This window comes from Phaenicophaeus curvirostris, chromosome 5 (genome assembly GCF_032191515.1).
Source record: "Phaenicophaeus curvirostris isolate KB17595 chromosome 5, BPBGC_Pcur_1.0, whole genome shotgun sequence".
Taxonomy (NCBI): domain Eukaryota; kingdom Metazoa; phylum Chordata; class Aves; order Cuculiformes; family Cuculidae; genus Phaenicophaeus; species Phaenicophaeus curvirostris.
Genome location: NC_091396.1, coordinates 44,031,668 through 44,052,011, shown reverse-complemented (window position 1 = coordinate 44,052,011; position 20,344 = coordinate 44,031,668). Strand labels below are relative to the sequence as shown.

The following is a 20,344-nucleotide window of genomic DNA, read 5'->3' as shown; positions in this document are numbered from 1 at the left end:
CAGCCTTGAAACCATCTCTGAATCCACTGGCTTGTGCTTGTGCTGGAGTCCTTACAGCGATGCTCATATAGACAGACTGCTGGGCTCTGTGGAGAGGTCCTGTGAGGCGTCTTCATGTCTGTATGTGTCCCAGGACAATGCTGGGTGTCAGCAGACAGATGATAATGATTTTTTCAGTTCTGCTCACATCACACAGAGAGGGAGAGTGACAAACTATATGGAGTTTTCAGCCAGGTGCAATGGCGCAGGAGTGATTGAATAATAAGAGACAATGCAAGGAGCAAAATCTGTTTAGTGGTGCTGAAGTAAGAACTGGCAGGCAGGGACAGCAGAGCGAATCTGCCTCAGCAAGCAAGAGCAGTTAGGAGGGGTGACTTCAGCTGCATGACCAAGGTCAGAGGGATGGCACAGAGGCAGAAGGACATAGCCTGAACTTTAAGACAGCTTGCCAGCAAGGTCCAGACAGGAGTTTCCTGTACCCAAGGGGAAACAGGGAGCTGGCCTGGGCTCTAGGTCCCATCTCAGATGTGAGACCAGAGGCCTCTAAGGCTCCATCGCACCCTGTTGCCCTCTTTCTCTGCAGTGACTCAAAGCTCAAGGTTGTTCCCTGTTCTCCAGCAGCCCTCAGTGCCACCTTTCTTCCTGTTCTGTAAGGAACATTTGGGGCCCCAACTGCTGTTTTCCTCCCTCTGACTTAAGAACCCTTCTTGTCGGACCAGGGTACATCAGTGCCATCCCCTGAGAGTCACCCAAAGCACTCTGTCTCTCTCCTCATGGTGGCTGCCTCCTAGTTCATCTTCTGGGTGATGTTCAGGACTGACCAGTCTAATGCACCAGGAGTGCACAGGAGAGCCAGATCTGCCTGTCTCCTGCGCCGGGGCATGGAGCCTTGAGAGTAGATCCCATCTCTGGATTCCCATTCTCCTCGTGTCAGGGCTGTTTTCCCTTCTGGCTTCTGTCCAGCTAAGCTCCCTCCTCCTTCATGCTCCATGAGATGGGAGGGAAGGTTTGAACTTGGTTCCAGTGATGTGCCCGGGGTTCCAGTGATGTGCCCGGGGTTCCAGTGATATGCCACATCCTGGGGTCCTGGCCATAGGTGGGAGGGGTGGAGGAGAGCTGGGAACTACAGGAGATTCAAAGTCAAGATCAAAGCATTTCCCTCTGAAGCCCTAACACTCTCCTTCCCTCCTACTTGCACATAAAAGCACTCTGCCCTCAGCAGGCTCTCCACTGGGGAGGGTGGGTGGAGGAGAGGACTGTTTTCCCCCTCGCTTTTCCTGTGTTACTAATAACTCTTCCCAGAGGTGAAACGGTGAAAATCCATCCTTCCACCCCTCCTCCCCCAGGGCTGCTTCTTGCCCAAATCCAAAGGGCCTGAAACCATTTCAATGACTGTGAGTTCATGGCAGACCTGGCCTGCTTTGGGGTGTCACCAGCTGCTGCCAGCACGGGGAGATGCAGCCAGCAAAGCCTTTGAAGTGTACAGTAGAAAGACACTGTTAGAGGCAAAGCATGAAGGAGGATTGAAAAGAAAGCGGAGCAGTTTGGCCCACAGGAGGGGGAAAGGCTAATTAAGGCACAGAGCATGGGGGAGGAAAAGGCAAAATCAGTAAGATATCACAGCAGGAGCCAGTGGTGGGGCTCCATGGAGGTTTAAGCCACGCTGAGCGTAGCCTCTGCTGTTTGCTCCCATTCCTACCCTCTACTTTGGGGTAGCACAAGAGTGTAGGGGTCTCTTGTCAGTCAATTCAGGCTGCTGGTCTAACTGAAAATGAGTTGTTTTCATTCATACTCAAATATAGTTAGAGCTGAAACTCAGGATGGGAATCTCCATTACCCCTTCCTTACTAAAGATCACAGAGAGGGCTAAAGCTTGCAGGTGATCCCAAACTGAAGAAGCTGCAAGCTCCAGTGAGAACAGGCACATACGAAAAGGCTGGAAACTGGAGACTGAGAACATGGGCAGGAAACGGCAGATTCAGTTTTGGAAAGCCCGGGATATTCTTCTGGCAGTGCTTCATTACGCAACAACACACAAAGACCTGGGACGGGAAACTCGAGGGATGGGAGACCCGAGGAAAAGCAAGCTGCAGAGTCTCAGCTGCAGTTTTGTGTTTCTTTCTGCTGTCACGGCAGCTGCTGTTTGTTTCAGGGAGCACCCAGCACCACTCACCCCCCAAAGGCACTGGAAGATGGGTTTGTCAGGCTGGTCCCTACATCCCAGCTACAGGCCAGGAGACAGAGAGGGACAGGAGGAGAGTGGCAGCACAGGGGGGCAGTGAGGACCGCGGCGAGGGAGGGGATGGGGGGCTGTGAAGGAGGATCTGGTTGGGGTCTTCTTGCTCAGCAGGGGGAAAATGCATCAGACAGCAGGCAGGAGAGGACGGGGGATGGGATGTTTCACACCTAGCAAGCAGGAGCAGATGGGGCTGGGGTTAAACACCACAAGGAATTACCTTGCAGTGCCACAAGGAGCCGGGACTTAGCAAGCCATGCCAGGCTTTCCCTTCCCTTCCCTGGGTTCACGGCAAACTGTTTAGTGATGGGTTAGCAGTGCGGAGGGGGTTTCTATGGGGTCTGTAGCTAGTCAGGGAGCTGAGATATGGCCCTGCAGTGTAAACAGAGCCATGCAACCCTGCTTAAGTTGTGATTCCCCAGTCCTTTCTCGAGCCCTGCCCCCAGGGCACACTCTGAAATGGCCATGGTGTTTGCCGGGGGAGAAACGTGAGAAGTAGAGCCAGAGTGCTGTAAAAGATGTAAATGTTTCGGTGCTGAGAGCAGCCCTGAGTGTCTAGGGCATAGCCTCGGTGGGGGGATGGAGAGGCATCAAGAAGGCACTTCTCTGTTGTTCTTGATCTTGTCTGCAGTAGGAGGAGTCACAGGAAAAAATCCCGGATTCCCTAAAGGGAGCTCACAGCATGTGCTTTCTCAGGTAGTGGTCTTGGGGTGTCAGGGACAGGACAAAGGACTGGGAGGAGGATGTAGGAGGAAGGGTTTCGGATAGATGGTTGTGGCCATCTCGTTTCTGTGTCAGATTCCTTGGCTCTCTTGGTGCTGGGAAGCCATTTCATCAGCAGGGGAGAAAGGGGAGGAATATCCCGCTCCATAAGGTGAGCAAAGGAGCAAGGGAGTCGGTTCAGTCCCAGTGACCACTGACATAGTGACACATACAATTGCCCCAGCTGCAATATTGCATCGTGAAAGGATGTGACTGCCTAGGTGTAATTGTCACCCAGGTCTGATGCAACAACTGAGGAAAAAACGGTCCTTTTAACATAAAAATTAGTCACCACTGAGATCGGATTTTCAGAGGGCTGATCTCTGCCCTCTGGAGCTTAACCTTTAGGTATGACTGATAGCATTGTGAATTCCAGCAGTGAAAGAGCTGAGAGAAGGAAGATGAGGGCAAGGAGAAAGGAACACCGCTGAGGAAAGACTGGTGAGTGTTCTTTCATCCCTGAGCATGTGTACTCTGATTTTGTGTTTTGAAGCATCTGGACCTGTGAGCAGAGTAAAGTTGAGGGAAACAAGGCTGAGAGAGAAGAAAGAGAGCAGGGATGTGGGCAACTTCCAGGACAATGAAGTTACTTAGTGTATGGGAAGAGAGGCCTATGCGATATGTGTAGAAGCCCAAAGATCTTGCAGAAGAAGCAGAAGAAACGGGATGGTAAGCATGAGAGGTGCTTGAAGAAGGACGGGACTCCAGCTCATGGAATCGTCCATCTGTCATCAGGCTTGTCCAGAAATTTACTTGTGCTGCAACATTTCATAACCCAGAGTTCAGGTGACTATCCAAATCTGGAAAAAAACCAAGTAGTCGGGTTTCTGTACTACATAGTATCTGTACTACACGTGAGATCACTGTGAAGCCAGAGAGGGTTGGTTCACAGACTCAACCCACTGCTGCTTTCTAGAAGTCCCTCTCTACCCTGTTTTCATTCTGTCCCACTCCCTTTGGTGCAGGATGCAAGCAGGGGGGCATGCAGTGCCACTCCCTGTCACACTGGGGATCACCACCTTATCCTCGGGTCCCCACATGAGACATTCACTGGTGAGACATTTACTGCATTGGTGAGACCACACTTCGAATCCTCTGTTCAGTTCTGGGCCCCTCACCACAAGAAGGATGTTGAGGCTCTGGAGTGTGTCCAGAGAAGAGCAACAAAGCTCGTGAGGGGGCTGGAGAACAGGCCTTATGAGGAGCGGCTGAGAGAGCTGTGGTTGTTTAGCCTGGAGAAAAGGAGGCTGAGGGGAGACCTCATTGCTCTCTACAACCACCTGAAAGGAGGTTGTGGAGAGGAGGGAGCTGGCCTGGACAAGGGGGAATGGCCTCAATTTCTGCCAGGGGAGGTTCAGGCTTGACATCAGGAAAAAATTTTTCATGGAAGGGGTCATAGGGCACTGGGTCATAGGGCTGCCCAGGGAGGTGGTTGAGTCACCATCCCTGGAGGTGTTTGAAAGACGGGTGGATGAGTTGCTGAGGGGCATGGTTTAGTGATTGATAGGAATGGTTGGACTCGATGATCCAGTGGGTCCTTTCCAACCTAGTGATTCAGTGATTCTGTGATTCCCCGCGTCCTTTGAAGCCACCCGAAACTTCACCGCCCGCCCCCAACCAACCCGAGGGCGCCGGACCCGCGTTCCCCCCGCTCGGCTCCCTCGCTGCCCGCCGGGGGGCGCTGTGCTCCGAGGGTCCGCAGGGCGGGGCGGGGGCGTGGCCTCTGCGGTGACGTCACCCGGAAGCGGCGCGGCGGCGGGCCGGGGCGGATGCCGGCCGAGGAGAGGTGGTTCCCGTTGCTGCCGTAGCGCCCGCGGGGGCGGGGCCGGGCCGGGCGCGCGCCGATGGCGGGAGGCAGCGTCGGGGCGAGGGGCGCCGGCCGCCGGTGAGGAGGAGCCGGGCCGGGGTCCCGGCGGGCGGAGGGGCGCCCTCCCTCCCTCGCCCCGGGCTCACCGGCCGCCCCCCGCGCCTCTCCTCCGTTTGCAGGGCCGCCCCGCGGCTGGACGGGCTGTTCCTGCGGCGCTTCCTGCGGCTGCAGGCCGTGCTCTTCCCCCGCTGGCCCTCCCCGAGCGCCCTGATGTTCCTGACGCTGCTCGGCGTCACCTTGCTAGGTGAGTCCCGGTCCCCCGCGCTCGCCCCCCTCGTCGTGCCGCCGCTGTCCTTCATTCTCGGCCCGCGCTTGCCTCTTTCTTCCAGAGCAGCTCGTCATTTACCAGGTCGGTCTCATCCCCAGCCGGTACTACGAGGTCCTAGGGAACAAGGACGTCTCTGGCTTCAAAGCGGTGACTGCCGTTGCCGTGACTCTGATCGTAGTGAACTCCACGGTAAGACGGGCCAGAGGCTCCCCGGTCTCGGGACGGGAGGGGAAGGCTGCCCGTGGCTCCTGGCGTGATCCCGGGGAGGAAGGATCTAGGTCTGCCCTTGCCCCGTTAGGTAGCTGAGTGTGGGACGGTTCACTGGCACCAACTGTTAGTTTTTATTTCATTTGGGGAAATGCTTGTTATTCTCACTCATCTCTTCCTGTCTGTTTCCTTGCCCTCATTCCAGCTAAAAAGCTTCGATCAGTTTATCTGCAGTATGATGTACGTGAGATGGAGAAAATGCCTCACCGAATACCTCCACAAATGCTACTTCCAGGGCCAGGTCTACTACAACCTGCACGTGCTGCGTGAGGACATCGATAACCCGTAGGCTGCCTGTGGCTTTTCTCAGCTTCTTGCTTGGCTTTTTCTGGGCTGCTCCACGCCTTTTCCTGACTTCTCTGTGTCTCTGGGTAGAGTCTTGAGCCGTAGAAGCTTTTGCCACCTGGGCATAAATACCCTCATTTGCCCTGGGTGGAAGGTGGTACCTGTTGCTGGGAGCTCCCGTGACTAGTGGTTGTGACAGTTTGAGGAGTGGAGTGTTTCTGCTGTGAGGAAAGTAAAGGCCCCACAGAACAGGGATCCAGTGCTTTTATGAAACATGCTGTCTGCAAACTCAGCCTATGACACTCAATCTGATGTTGTAAAATGCCTGGCTGGGGTCAGAGAGCACTGTCTTTAGTTGCCTTCACGCAGGTAGCATGTTAGGACGATCCCTGTTTTTCTGTTTGAACTTCAGCCAGCAGAGTCTCCAGCTGTACACAGTTTAGTTGGATTTTTTAGTGGTTTTGCTCACCCATGGGAGCCATGTTCACAAAGGACTTTGTTTTGTACTGTATGAGGGCTGCGTTTTCCGTTTCCTGTTCCTAGGAAGGAAATAGAAGGGGTGACTTGAAATATGACAGGAGGAGAAGCATTCAGTCCCTCCTTGCTTATCCCAGACCAACCTGAAATCCGCTTCCAGTTTGCTTCATACGCTGTTTTGCTTACAGCCAAACTGTTGATCTACCCGGCCTGTTCTTGCATACACAACGCTGCTGTTATAGTAACACACTTTGAAGAGTTAAAGATCCTGCATTAGACATCCTGTGAGAGGCAGAGGCTTTCTTTTTCCATCAGAGTTTAGAAAAGATATTATTAAACACTTGCTGAAAAATGAGAAACTAGGGGATAACGTTTTCCAAATGGTGTGGCTGTAGACAGTTGTTTTGAGACCCCAAGCTCTGCTCCCCGAGAGAGGTCACCCTGGATTTAGTCACTGCATTCGTGCCTTCTCCCACGTTGGTGGCACCACAGGAGACCAAGCCCAGTGTCCCTGTGAGAAATAGCTGATTGGCAGGTACTGCTAATTGTTGACTATAGTGGTGACCTCAAGGACCTGAAGCAGCCTTTGTGCTTCAGCTGCCCAGTGCTCCTGGCTGCCTGTCCTTGCCCCTTCATTGTCCAGTGTGGTGATCTGTGTGGCTGCACAGTGAAATCATGCTGGGCATCTCAGGTGGTTTTTTACCTGCTATTGGTTTTCAGCCAGGCCCTGTTCCCTGGTTGCTTCTGCTGACCCAGTGCTCAGACACAGCCCAGGCAGGAGCAACAAGCTGTGCACAGAGAGCTTAGCTGGGGTCGAACAGCCCTACTGCCAGGCTTGAAATCACAGCTTCATGATGCTGATGCACTTTCCAGCCACTGTCAGGGCTACTCCTGCCCTCATTAAATGTTCATTTCTGATAGCGTTTTGCAGTTGTATGGAGTTGCAAGGAGAGGTTAAAAAGCCATTTCATTCACCAAGGCACGCAGTGCTTCCCAGGCAGTATAGCACACTGGCCATGGCCAGAAACTCCTGCATGACTGTCCTTCCCTTTGCCAGGGGAAGGGGAAGACAGAGGTCCATCATTGCATGACTGTCCTAGTCAGGTTTATTTTTAACCAGGGAGTGTGTTCACATTGTGCAGTGAAATGCATGAGATAGCTGGGTCAGTCTGCTCCACAGTGAGGTTCAGCTCTTCTGACCTTAGCAAATCAAATGTGTGGGATTGCTGTGGAGTGTTTGTCATTACCACCTTGCTTCTGCTCAAATGTCAAATCTTGTTGAGTGGTTTGGGTTGTTTTTTTTGTGCCATTACAAAATTTTTCTTTATCTTGCTGCTCCTTGATGAGGTTTTTTTTCCCCTCACTGGCTACTTGGAGAATGAACTGTAGGGACAAAGCGACCTCCCATTATGCAATGCAAACCAAACTGAGTTTAGATGCATGATGTCATCTGTCTAGGAGGAATGAAGAGTGGGCTGAGTGGCATACGAACATTGCAGCCCCTAGCAGGGCATTTGAATTGATCTTAATGTATTATTGTTACATGTTGCTTAATAGCTCACAGAAAGCAATATCCTGCCACGAGTCTATAGCACAAGTTAAATTACAACTTTATGGCAACAACTGCAGTTTGAGGAAAAGGAAAAACGATGACTGTAGGGACAGTCAGGGTGAGGGCTGCCCCAAAATTAAATCTGTTGCTGTTCCAGGACTTCAAAAGAGTTGAGAGATGAATGTCATTGTGGTTATATCTGCACTGATGGGTAAGAGGAATCCAACCTTGTTCTTCATTCTGGAATCTGACATTCAGTCATGACTTTTCCATCTGTGCTTAGCACATCGGGCTGAAGCTCTCATGCATGTGCTCTCGACAGATGAGGTGCTGAGGGAATAAGTATGCTGAAATCCTTTCAAGTTACCCCAAGTGCAACTCCTGTTCAGCAGTGGGACAGATGGGACTTGAGGGACTGTCACCTGTGTGCCTGCTGCAGGTGGGATGAGGAGTCTTGGTGCGCTGCTGCCTGCTCTTGTGGGATGGGGAGGAGAAATTACTTTCTTCCTTGCAGCAAAGGGACCAGAGGGTACTCTGTGCAGAGCAAAGGAACCAGCTACTGTGGAAGGGTGGCTTTGATGGAAGTGTTTGTGAATATCCAACAGCTGATGAAGGTCTAGTCTGTGCCCTAGCCAGTCCTGCTAGCTCTGGTGCCTGTGATGCAGCACCAGTACTGAAGGCTTGGAGGAGAGTCGGTACTTTTTGGTAGTACAGGAGTGGATCCAGGAGAGGAGTAAAGGAGAAAGATGAAGAATCCTTTAGCACAGGGTTGGGCAATGTCATTGAAAGTGGAACAAGGGATTAACACAAGGAAGAGGGTTAAAGTAACAGCAGGAGCTGTTTTTCCTGGGTGCTAGCAAGTACCTGTGAGTATGGACCATGGAGTTTGTCTCCTGTGGGGGAACAGGAGTCACAGCTGCGGGTCCTTCCCAGGCAGGGTTGTTAACTGCACCCTGTCCTAAGTTCAGGCAATGAAACAGCCTGGTTTATGCCCTGTTGGAGAGCTAGTACTGATTCTTGCTTCTGGGCTTTAACAGTGTCAGTGGCTCTTTGTGTTGAGCAGGGACCAGCGTATCAGCCAGGATGTGGAGAGGTTCTGCAAGCAGCTCAGCTCCATGGCCAGCAAGGTCATCATCTCACCCTTCACGTTGGCCTACTACACATACCAGTGCTTCCACAGGTAAGGACCCATCTTGACCCTGCTTTCATGCCTCTTTCCTAGACTCTTGGGGAGTGGTCTCTGCACTCCAAGGAGAATTATGCCTTGGGGTTGCTGGAGCGTGCAGTGCTAGCCCCTGAATCTCTGTGAAAGCCAAGAGAGGTGACAGTTGAAGGCTATAATTGCTCACCCAATGGTACTGGGGTGTCGTTTTACTTGGAGTATTAGCTGACCTCTCTTTTTCCTTCTCTGTAGCACAGGCTGGCTAGGCCCAGTGAGCATCTTTGGGTATTTTGTTATTGGAACGATCGTCAACAAGGTATTGATGAGCCCAATTGTGTCTAAACTTGTGCAGCAAGAAAAACTGGAGGGGGATTTCAGGTGAGACCCAGCAGAACAGGTTTTACACTGCCTCTTGGCAGCTCCTGCAAACATTGCGTTTTTGTCTCTGTTCAGTGCTATGTGCACAGCTCTTCTCTTGTCTGTGACTTTACCTGCTCTCAGAGAACCCTACGTGTGCAATGCTGTCTCGAAGAGCTACCACCAGCCCTTTCACTGCCCTGCGTCATGGCAAGCTGTGCCCTTGGTCAAGTCTCCAGGCTACTTGCCTGGTCATTACTGTTGCTGGTGTCTCAGCTAGGGCATTGGATGGATTGATGAAAACTCCACATGGAGCTTCTTTGGCTGCAGATGCACATTCAGTGAACTGCATCTACTGACAGAAATCAGGTTTCTGCTTCACCACCACCTTCATGAAGTGCCCAAAATAGCACAGTCTTCTCATGTGCTCTGTAACTTGTGTCCTCCCCTTCCCGTGCAGGATTGACTGGGTGTGTGGCAGAGGCTTTGTGGATTTTCCTGGGCCTCAGGGCAGCCAGGGACAGCTGATGTGGCTCAGGGAGCCCAGACCAGGACAGTTGGTTGTGGTGATTCTGTGTAGTGGAGATGCTGGGCTAGCAAACAGGAGGCTGAAATACTGAGATGATGTGCACAGAGGGCGAGATATCATATAAATGCACCATTTAGCTGGCCCAGAATGATGTCACCTTGTGTTAGGCCATGGTCTCTGGTCCCTTTTTAAACCTGTTGAGTGTTTCTGTCAAGAGATGCATCAGATCAGTGCTTTGACAGTTGCAAGGTGATTTTCCTCTAGCAAGTATGTTGGCTACATAATTTGGGCATTTGTGCACAGTCCTAATGATAAGTTTTTTTTGGGGGGTTGTCCAGGTTCAAGCACATGCAGATTCGTGTCAATGCAGAGCCAGCTGCTTTTTACAGGTTAGTAGTATTCATTTCTTCACATCCTCTTAAGGATCCTCCCAGCTTGGGGCATTCCTATTGTATTCAAACATCACAGAGTTGTCCAAGTGCTGTTGCTGCAGCCAGAGCTGCAGTCCCCCATCATCCCACTGCAGCATCTTACAGCTCTGACATCCTGTTCTCCTTTGCACTTCATGCATCATCGGCAGAAGTACAGCTATTTTTTTCTGTCTCCCTTCTGACATCCCTGGAGGCCTGGTACAGATTTGGTGCTGTTTTAGAGACCACTGCGGATGTTTTGCCATGTCTTTACCTGGAAGATTGATTGAGGTCTCACTGCATCTTGTCAGGATGTTCCCCTGGGGATTTGTTGCAGGTTGCTTCTGGCTCCATTGTGCTGCTGCTGACCTGCATGTCTTCTGTTGCCTGGCCTCCTTAACTCTGCTTGCTCATCTAGGTCAGTCTCTGCCCTGATCCTCCCAACACTGTACTGCTACTCTCTGAATTTGCTCAGTGCCATTTCCCCAGAGATGAGTATGCAAGGGCCCAGCAGCACCTCCCAGCTTAGTGATGCCCTGAAGTCTGTTGAGGTGCTGCATGGAGTTGTTAGTGTTCCACAGAAATGGCTAGAACCCAAGAAAAGGGCCTTGATTTTACTGTAGCTTGTGCTGAGGTGCCTGGTTGGTGCGATCAGTGCTCCTCTCTTGTTGCGTATCTGCCTTTGCCCTATGCGTTGTGAATTCACACTTCTTCCAGAAATGTAAGCGAACAGTAGCTGTCCTGGTCTTCCCTGCCTGTGATCTGTATTTGGCTCCTTCGTGACGTAATGATTGAGCATTTCGAGTGTTGTGGTGCTGTCCTCAAAGTGGTTTATGAAATCGGTGATTTTGAATCAAAGATTTGTATTGACAGACATGAAACTCTGATTTAAATAACTGAAGTCAGTCTTGGTTTGCATGGGCAAGTTTGAGTTGTTTCTTTGTGGGCTCCTTGATTCTTACTGATTGATGATAGTATTTCTTAATGGAGAAGATACTCTAATGATATGCTTTTATTTAAGTGGCAGTACTTTTCCTCACAATTTTGAAGCTTTTTATTCTTTTACTAAGTTGAAAATGGAAAGCAAATTATTATACTAGAAAACAGTGTCCTGCTTCAGTACAGCTCATTTGTAGAAAAGCTTCACTGGGTGGAAAACTAGAATTTAATTGAATTGCACAAAACCAGGCATCTTCATGGTATGAATTTAGTTAAGAAGAAAGGAATTTTCTAAAGAGTTGCATTCCTAGAATCTTGCAAGAGGAGGAGCACATGGTGAATGGCTTATTTTGATTGCTGGATTTCTCTAGTTTGCAGAAGCTGTTAGATCTTGTCCTCTTGCACCTGCCTAACCATTGTTTTTGGCAAAGGAAGAAGCAAGACCTGAGCATTGTCAATCCCTCTTCTACTTCTTTGGCTTCCAAGCCTTTGGTAAACTGACTTTAAAAGTGAGCTGAATAGGAGGAAAAACTGAAACCAATACAGCAATCTCTCCGCATCTGCAAGGGAAATAACAGCTCTGGTTCCTAGCGCCTTCCTCACATTTGCCTCCTTAGGTCCAAGGTTTTTTCCTTTCTGAATGTTCAGCAGCAGAGATAGCAGCTCACTAGTTACCCGAGTTGGTTCGTAGGGCAGTAATGCCAAATCAATTCTATCCAGAATCAAAATCTTTAGAACTGAATTCTGCAAAAATCTTAATTTGTAATTTTTTGTGCAGCTCCTTGCCCTCTCTGCTCGAGCCTTAGTGACCCCCCGTTGCGTGGGCTGTGGTGGAAGTGTGGGTGTGTGCTGTTAAGGAGTGGTTGCGGTTGTTGGGTGGCAGGGACAGTAGCTGCCGCGGTAGGTGGGAGTCTGGAGTGAGCCGTGGAGCGCTCTCTGCGTTTTGCCACCTGAGGGCAGCCCAGCCCTTGTGAAAGAGCAGAAGGAGTTGCCACGCTTGCTGAAGACGGTGGTTTAGAGCCAAGATGTGCCTTCTTGCTGCTGGTAGAGCCTCACCGTGGGAGCCTCACTGCTAGCTCGGGAGGTGGGCAGCCGTCTGATGCCTGCAGAGATACCACTGGGAAAGGGGGAGCTGTGGGACTGGGGTCACTTGCACTGGGGACTGCACTGCTCTGGGCTTGTTTGTGTCCCAGTCCTCTGGGTAGGGAGTGAGAGGTTGAGTAGGGCTGCTGGCTGGGCAGTGTTGGCTTGCTGTCACCTTCTGGACTTGCCTCTGTCCTCTCTTTTGTGGCTCCAGCTCTGTAGTGATGCTGTGCCTCTTCCAATCAGGCTTTGCTTGGAAAGCGTACGTGACCTTGGGTGTGCGTTGCTCTGCGCCTTGCTGATGGTGTCTGGCCTTGCCTCACCTTCCTCTGTATGCAACAGCAGCATCCACAGGGTCTGGGGGAGATTTGCAGCCAATCTTTTGCTGAAGGCCTTCAGAAAGGCACTCTTGGCTGTTCAGTTCCTGTTCAACAAAGAACTTATTGCTTGGAGGCTAAGATGCCAAACTGTTTCCAAGCCTCAGTCCTAAAGCCCATGCCTTGACCTCATTGCGGTGCTCCTGGGATGTCTGTAGCATGTTGCAATCTTATTTTACAGGGCTGGTCAAGTGGAGCACACGCGCACAAATCGGAGGCTGCAGAACCTGCTGCAGACCCAGAGGGAGCTGATAGGGAAGGAGCTGTGGCTGTACAGTGAGTGGGAAGTTTGGGGGTGAACTGAGGCATGTGGGAGCTTCACTGTGGTGAGCCACTGGCTTGGGACCCTTACTGCTAGAGCAGTGCTGAGTTTTCCTCTCCTGCCTCATGAAAGCCCCGAGGTAAACAGAGGTGCCTCCTGCAGTCCTAAATGGGAATCATGCTGCGAAAAAGCCACATAGAGATCAAAGTTGTGGAGGACCCTACTAAGTCAGAGAGCGCAAGCCCCAAAAAGGAAATCTGCAGGAATCTCTGCTTTTCATGGGGCAGGTATTTAATGGCCAGGATAAGAAGGAAGGGCTTTCTGCCTCTTCTATGGTCCAAGACAGCCTTCATTTCCAACCATCAAAGCCCAGAGCTTCCTTTTTGTCCTCCCTCCTGTTTCTTGTGAGGCAGCCAGGCCCTTGAAGAGTAGAAACAAGCAGGCAGAGTGGCTTTTGGCACATGGTTGTTCCTGAGCTGTGTGTCTGGATAATATTTCTCTGCTTAGGCACCTACCCCAAAGGGCATTTTGCTTAGCAAATGGATTTTCACCCTGCTGCTTGTGCTGTCCTGTGATATGGGTTCTTCTGCCCTCATGCATTGTGAAGGGCTGAGGCAAGACCATGGGTGGTCTTCTGACGGCGCTAATGAGCTGCATTTGGTCCTGGTTGGGACAGAGGTTCCCACCTCAACTCATTGTCTTCTCTCAATGTACTTCTGCCCAGTTGGGATCAACACCTTCGACTATCTGGGCAGCATCCTGAGCTACGTGGTCATTGCCATTCCTATCTTTTCTGGGGTCTACGGTGACCTGAGTCCAACAGAGCTCAGCGCCCTGGTCAGCAAGGTGAGCTAAGGTGATCTTCCATACTCCATAGTGGAGGGCAAGCAGGCACTGAGGATGGAGGTTTTATGTGGGATCGGTAGTACTGGGACTGGATAACCTGGATTAACCTTCAGGTTAGAATGTCCCTGCCCATGGTGGCATGGAAATGGGAGCTTGAAGCCTCCTGGTGTATGATTAACCTGAGGTTGAGAGTCGTCAAGGACAGATCTATGTAAGTGTTTCCAAGTTCAGACCTCTGTGTCTAAAAAAAACTGGGAGGTCAGAAAGCCCCTGGCTTTCAGTTGTGTGGGTGGGCATTGGGTCCGTGCGGTGCTGGAGATCTGGGTTATGCTCTGGGCTGCTGTCCACAGTGAGCCTGGCCACCCATGGGGCTGAGCCGGCTTGTGTTTGCCTGCCAGATTTCTGGAGAAGAGCCTTCCTGGCCTGTCTCATCCCCAGATACTCAAAACTGGCTTGTGGTAGGGAATACAGAGATAAAAATAGCTAAGCAAGGACTGCAGGCTGAGACACTCTGCTCTGAGCCGTGTATGGTGGCATGGATCTGCGTGACTTCAATGGGGCAAGTGTGCTGGGCCCTGGGCTGGCAAGCAGACACTCTGCCCACACTGTCCCTGGGTGGCAGAAGGTGTGTACCGCTGGCCGGAACTGCTGTACTGAGCAGGAAAGTCCGGCTCCAGCTAAATATGGTCGTCTTCTCCTTCATTCCCTCTGCCCTGGATGACTTCTCCACCCTTAATTCATCCTGCTGTCTGGACTCCTTGGCTACCTCCTCACAGCCATGGAGGAAGGGGCAGTGCCCCATCTCAGCACTGACCCTTGCTCTGGCATGTGATTTCTCCCCAGAACGCCTTTGTTTCCATCTACCTCATTGCCTGCTTCAGCCAGCTCATAGATCTCTCCAGCACCTTGACTGATGTAGCTGGCTATACACACAGGTGAGTTTCTCTGTGGGCAGGTCTCTGCAGGAGAGGGAGGCGTGGGGCCAGACTCTTTGCCCAGGTCTGTGCTAAATACATAAGAGTAAGTCACTTGTGAGCAAGCACGGACAAGGTTGGATGTTATCAGGAGTCTGCTGGATTGGTCCCTGGCATTCATGGAGCTTCTTGTTTGTCCAGGATTGGTGAACTACAGGAGACCCTGCTGAGCCTTGGCAGGAAGAAGAATGCTGGCTACTTAGAAGCCAAAGCTTGCTGGGATTTGGATGGGTGAGTCTTCCTTCAGTAACTGGCTGGCTTGCAGCTTGTGTGCCAGGGGCTGTTGTGGGATGGAGGTGGTCCTTCGTGTCACAGCCTGTTGCGTGTAGTTGGTTGGAGCAGGCAGTGCTTGCTGTGATCTGTTATTCTCAGGTGTGTGGGGCAGGACTGCTGTCACAGAGGCACAGGAGGTCTAAGGTGCCTGATCTTTGCTAGTCTTGGTGTGATGGCTTACCCAGAGATCTCTCCTTTGTCTTGGTGGTGGCACAGCAGCCATTCTGGGGAGGACACAGCGCAAAGGGACACAGCTTTCCTTCTGGAGCAAGTGACACTCTCAGTGCCATCCTCTGGCAAGCTGCTCATCAAGGATTTGAGCCTCAAGATCTCGCAGGGAAACAGCATCATGATTGTGGGGAATACTGGCACAGGGAAGACATCTCTCCTGAGGGTCCTGGGGGGACTCTGGGAGAGCACGCGGGGTAAGAACTGCTGTTTGCTGCAGCCTTCTCTTTCTCAGCCAGGGCTGCCCTCAGTTTGGAGGGTGGCCGTGTGGGGTTGTGAGGCCAGTGCCATCTTGTGATGGTGAATGATGGAACCACCGCTCCAGAGATATTACATACCCTGCTCTGGCTCTCATTGCTTAGCCCTGCACTGCAAATCTACCTTTTCCAAATTTGTTGGCTACTTTGTGGGGCAGGACTGCACAGAAGGCAGTGGGGAGTTGCTCGCTGGTGCTGTAGGCTTGACATGAGTGTGTCTCTCTGCAGGGAGTGTCAAGATGCTGACGTGCTTTGGCCCCCGAGGAGTGGTGTTTCTGCCGCAGCGGCCCTTCTTCACCGATGGAAGTCTCCGTGAGCAGGTGGGCCCAGGGACTCCCTCTCCTCTGGCCCCAGCTCTGCTCCCGGCTGCAGTCAGGTTCCCAGCTGAGTGCCACAGGAAAACCTGCAAAAGGGAAGATGCCTGTGGTTGCTCCTTCCCTCATGCCTCAGTTCATTCCACCACAGTTATGTCTCTGATGGACTGTGTCCAGCTCCCTCTGACATGGCCCCTTTTGGTTTGTTAAACAGGTGATCTATCCCCTGAAGGAGATCTATCCAGTTTCAGGTATGTGGAAATTCATCAGAGCAATTAGCCAATCCTGTGTTGTCAGCTCCCAGTGCAGCTTCTTCCCTGCCATGCCCCATCAGAAGTGCTTATCGATAGATAAGCACTTCTTGTGCTTGTGTTGCTCTTTGTTTTTCTTTGGAAGATTTACCTTACTGTAGGTTATGGTAAGTTCTGTGTTCTTTCTTTTCAGAAGGAACATATTTTCTTGATAAGAACACGTTCTGTTGGTGCAGTGAAGACAAGCTGGCCATTTCTGCATGTTGTGCTAGTTATGTGCTATACATATAGATGCACCTTGCTGTTGGAATGCATCTGGTCTATCTAGTACACTCTGCCTTTGGGCAAGGTGTGATTGCCGTCATCTTATTTTCCATCTACCTCCATCTTTCACTGTTTGTTTGGTTTTGGTTTTGTTTTTTTTTTTTAATGATGTCCCAGGGCCTTGCATACTGTTACGATCAGACTGCATGAATCCTTTCTCTTCTCTGCCCTCTTCCCCAGCCAGACCACACATGGTGTGCTGCAGCTTGCAGATGTCCAGGTTTAAGTTTCTGGGTGAAGCAGTGTTTTGTGCTGCTTTCAGACACTTGGGAGTTGCAGCCCTGCAGAGTTACTACAGCCATCAGTTACTGTCATGGCTCTTCAGCAGCCTCGGCAAGGTCCATGGCAGGTGCACAGCCCCTCTGCTCAACTTTCATCACTGCTGACTGTATCAGCTCAAGTGATCAGCTGTGCTCCACAGCTGGTTAGCCCTGAGTTTTTTTACTATCCCACAAAGAGTCCTTTTGCTGGCTGTTACCTGCTCCTATGACTTCACCACCTGCAGTGGGCACTCGGCTGTAAGAGCTGGTGGGCAGGGCCTTGGCGCTTGAAGCCTGGATCCTTGTGTTCTGACTGTGTTCATCTGTGACCATGGACTGAGCCAAATCCAGGTGTATCTGAGGAGCCCAGATACCTCCTGGCACGCTTCTTGCAGGCATGGTTATAATTTTTAAGGAAGGTCAGTCTTGGGGAGCTCCATGCGCCGAAGCTCAGGGCCTGATATAGTTAAGTGGTCGAGTCAGCTACATGGGACCTCAGATCCTCCAGTCCTTCCTTCCTGCCCTACCGTCTCCTTGCATCTTTAGCCTCAGCACACATTGCCCCTGCATATGCTTTACTGCTTTATCCTCTAGGGTCTTCAGATGATGAGAGAATCGTGCGATTTCTGGAGCTGGCTGGGTTGGTAAGTCCCCAGCGGTGCTGCTTCCTTCGTTCCTGGTGCTGCCAGCAAGGGAAGAAAGGGATGAGGTTTTGTGCAGTGCAGTGCGACTGTGTGCTGAACACATGTGGGAACGTTGTCTGCAGCTGGGATAGGAGTGTCTGTGGGACAGGCAGAGGAGGAGGGACATGGAGTAACTTCAGCTCAAGCAGGAAAAGAGACAGTAGCAGGAAGGGGATGGTTATGCTCAGGGCCATGGGCTGACAGGGTTGGGGGCTGTGCTCACAAGTCTGCTGTGCTCTCTGCAGACTGATTTGCTGGCAAGGGCTGGAGGACTGGATGAGCAGGTGGACTGGAACTGGTAAGGGAACTCACTGTCTGCATTAACTGGGGTGATCCGTCTGGGTGGGGGACATTTCTAAGCAGATGCACATTGCTGCTGGACTTATGAACATCTGTGTCCAGCTGTTTGGGAGGTAGGCAGTATCTAGAGGCAAAGCCTTCATACCCCAAGTATCGGTGCGAACAATCACCAGCCATGCTGCTCTGCAGGCATCTGACTGTGCACAGGGGAGCAAAGCCAGTCCCAGTGTGGAGATGGGCACAGAGAACACACAGAGACAGTTGTTTGCTGGGGTCTCCAATATCAGCAACCATCAGCTCTTCAGCAAACGAGCTCTCTTTGTTGAGGGAGATTTTGAATCTCGGCCCTGCTGCAGGTATGACATCCTGTCCCCAGGGGAGATGCAGAGGCTCTCGTTTGCACGGCTCTTCTACCTCCAGCCAAAATATGCAGGTGAGTGAGTGACTGCGAAAGAAAAGAGAGGAGAAAAAAAAGGCAGGGCCTTTCTTTGGTGTAAAGAAGCTGGTACAGAGACGGCTCATGAAATCCCTTTGCTGGGAACATGCTTCATCTGGGCCATTATTTTAACAGTGTAGTATACAGGATTCAGGGTGAAAACATTTCATTGTCTGGGGGTGGGTGGTGGTAAGTCAAGAGGCTGTGTATAAGACTTCATCATTTTAGGTAATTAATGGTTAATGTTACTGGTTCAGGTCTGATGGCACCTGAAGGAGCCCCCCACTCAGCATGCTCACCAGTTACCACGTGAAGAAGTGTGCATGCCAGGGAGCGTGGCACCAGCTACCATATCTGAACCTCATGAGTTTCTGTGGTGTTGTGGAAGCAATGTAGGAAATTTAGCTGTAACGCAGCAAAAGAAAACAAGGAATGGTAGGAGAAATGGTCCTGAGAAGTCACAGAAGCAACTGCCATTAGCAAACAGGGCTCATTCCCTTGCACACCTAGATTTCTAGTGACTGCTGAGGTGCTGGGCGGGCTGTTGGAGAAGTTGTCATGGGGACCAGGATTGGTGTAGGTGAACAGCCGGTGTCAGTGGCAAGTACCATGTATAGGTATCTCTGTTCCCCTGAAGCCTGCAGTATAGCTCGATGCTGTCTGGGCAGAAGGAACCTGTGGATATAATCTGAGGAGATTATGTAAAACAAATGGCTTCTCCAGGTGGGGTCTGAGGTGGAGGGGTGCAGAGGCTGCTGCTCAGCCTAGTGCTCTGGTGCATGGCCTGCCTCGGAAGGCTCACATCTTTGCCTTCTCGGCAGTGGGGAAGAGGCAGTGGCTGGCAGCTGTTGAGGGAGAGGAATGAGGTGAATGGTGCTGTTTGGGTGAATTTGAGGACTTGTGGGGAAGGACAGTGTTCCCGGATGGCTGACAGCAGCTGTGCCAGAGGAAACTTGAGGTCCTTAGGCTTTTCCTCACTTGCCTTCTGCAGATCTTCTTGGGGAGTTTTGGTTAGTATGTGAAATGTTACTGGCAGTTGTTGGTCTTTTGCTCAGGGAGAGAGAACCAATCAGGAGGGAAGGGGATTTGTGGGGCTTATGACTTTTCTCTCAGTGCTAGATGAAGCTACCAGCGCCCTGACAGAAGAGGTGGAGCATGAACTATACCGTATGTGCCTTCAGCTGGGCATGACGCTGATCAGTGTGGGACACAGGGCCAGCCTGGAAAAGGTGAGATGGAAAGGCAGCACTCTTTGCCTATGGTGGCAAAACAAAAGAGGTAGAGAAAGTCTCTGGTGAGCAGAAGGGAATGACTGAGGCTGGAGAGCCTCACTGTGGGAGTATATGCTCTTACAGAGGCATTCCTCAGTCATCGTGTTATTGAATTGCAGTTCCACAGCTGGATTTTGAAACTTCATGGGGAGGGAAGATGGGATTTCATTCGGTGCGAGAAGACGAAGCAGCTCCCAGCTGGGGAAGAATTCTGAAAAATACACTTGTCTGGCCAGTCGCAGAACCTGCACACGCATGAGAGAACTCTGAATAGCAGACATGGAGCTGCTGAGCCAGCAGCTGTCAGCAAGGGATTCATCTAGTGCAAGACTGGTTCTGGATTCTTCTGATGGACCCAGGGCCAAGCTTGAACTCATGGTGTGGGGTTCTGCCAGGAGTGGGCAGTTGTATGCCATACATTCTCCTAGCCCCCTTCTACCTCTCTGCCTCCTACAGGGGAGGGGGCTGAGCTGCCAGGCTGCCTTATGGGGCTTGTACAAGCAATGGTCAGAGGAACCTGTTCTTTTGCAGGATGCAGCAGTGTTCTGTGTGCCTTGCTGTTGCCTCCATCTCTTTGATATACAGCTCTGCAGAACAGGTTTCTGTACCTGTGGCTCTGCTGAGGGTTGTGCTTCGAAGCAGGACCCAAGGGATGCACTGTAAGGGGAGGACAATGATGACACAAAGAAGGGCATCTCTCCTATCCTTATGACACAGAGTTATTGATCAAAGGAATATTTTTTGTATTAAAATTTGAGGCCTGTTTTCCATCAATGTTTATGGAGAAGAGTCACTATTTGTTAACCAGACTGCTGCATCTTTTCCTTCTGGGGTTTGCTTTGGAGGAGATGATTTTCTATTGGCAGTGCTCTTGGCCTAGACTGCTGAAGAGCAGAGCGGGGATAGGAGTAATAGACCTATCCAGGGTTGGGCATAGTATCCTGTCCTGCGGTCCACAGCTGCTGCTGCAAGGCACAAGGAGCCCCACTGGAGGCTTTTGGCCCTTTGTGGGTCCTTCCTTTGGAGAAGAAATTAAGCCCACCCCCACCCCCCTTTACTGTTCTGCCTATGATGCATCAGGTTGTCTTCCCTGC

General features: G+C 51.3%; 1 protein-coding gene across 10 annotated transcripts; it reads left to right on the top strand.

The window, feature by feature from the left end:
• The first annotated feature begins 4,736 nt into the window (after nt 1–4,736).
• ABCD4 (ATP binding cassette subfamily D member 4) lies at nt 4,737–20,024 on the top strand. 10 transcript variants are annotated; one of them, XM_069858496.1, is made up of 19 exons: nt 4,737–4,784; nt 4,985–5,109; nt 5,195–5,322; nt 5,546–5,685; nt 8,778–8,894; nt 9,129–9,254; nt 10,101–10,151; nt 12,753–12,847; nt 13,558–13,679; nt 14,523–14,614; nt 14,795–14,884; nt 15,143–15,351; nt 15,640–15,731; nt 15,940–15,976; nt 17,155–17,204; nt 17,489–17,541; nt 17,900–17,976; nt 19,093–19,208; nt 19,370–20,024. In XM_069858496.1, the coding sequence occupies exons 1-19, from the start codon at nt 4,768–4,770 to the stop codon at nt 19,463–19,465; spliced, it is 1,833 nt and encodes a 610-aa protein (XP_069714597.1). In that variant the 5' UTR covers nt 4,737–4,767; the 3' UTR covers nt 19,466–20,024. The 10 variants fall into 10 exon arrangements, with proteins under 10 accessions (XP_069714597.1, XP_069714596.1, XP_069714595.1 ...); XM_069858495.1 differs by having other exon boundaries at nt 4,752–4,883; nt 15,146–15,351; XM_069858494.1 differs by having other exon boundaries at nt 4,752–4,883.
• The last annotated feature ends 320 nt before the right edge of the window (nt 20,025–20,344 follow it).

What these genes read in the sequence shown, in the direction of transcription:
- ABCD4 (XM_069858494.1), top strand. Translation starts at nt 4,843, where the DNA reads ATGGCGGGAGGCAGCGTCGGGGCGAGGGGCGCCGGCCGCCG. An exon ending in GAGCCAGCTGCTTTTTACAG is followed by an intron (nt 10,152 to 12,752) that starts GTTAGTAGTATT and finishes CTTATTTTACAG; the next exon opens with GGCTGGTCAAGTGGAGCACA. An exon ending in GCTTGCTGGGATTTGGATGG is followed by an intron (nt 14,885 to 15,142) that starts GTGAGTCTTCCT and finishes GTGGTGGCACAG; the next exon opens with CAGCCATTCTGGGGAGGACA.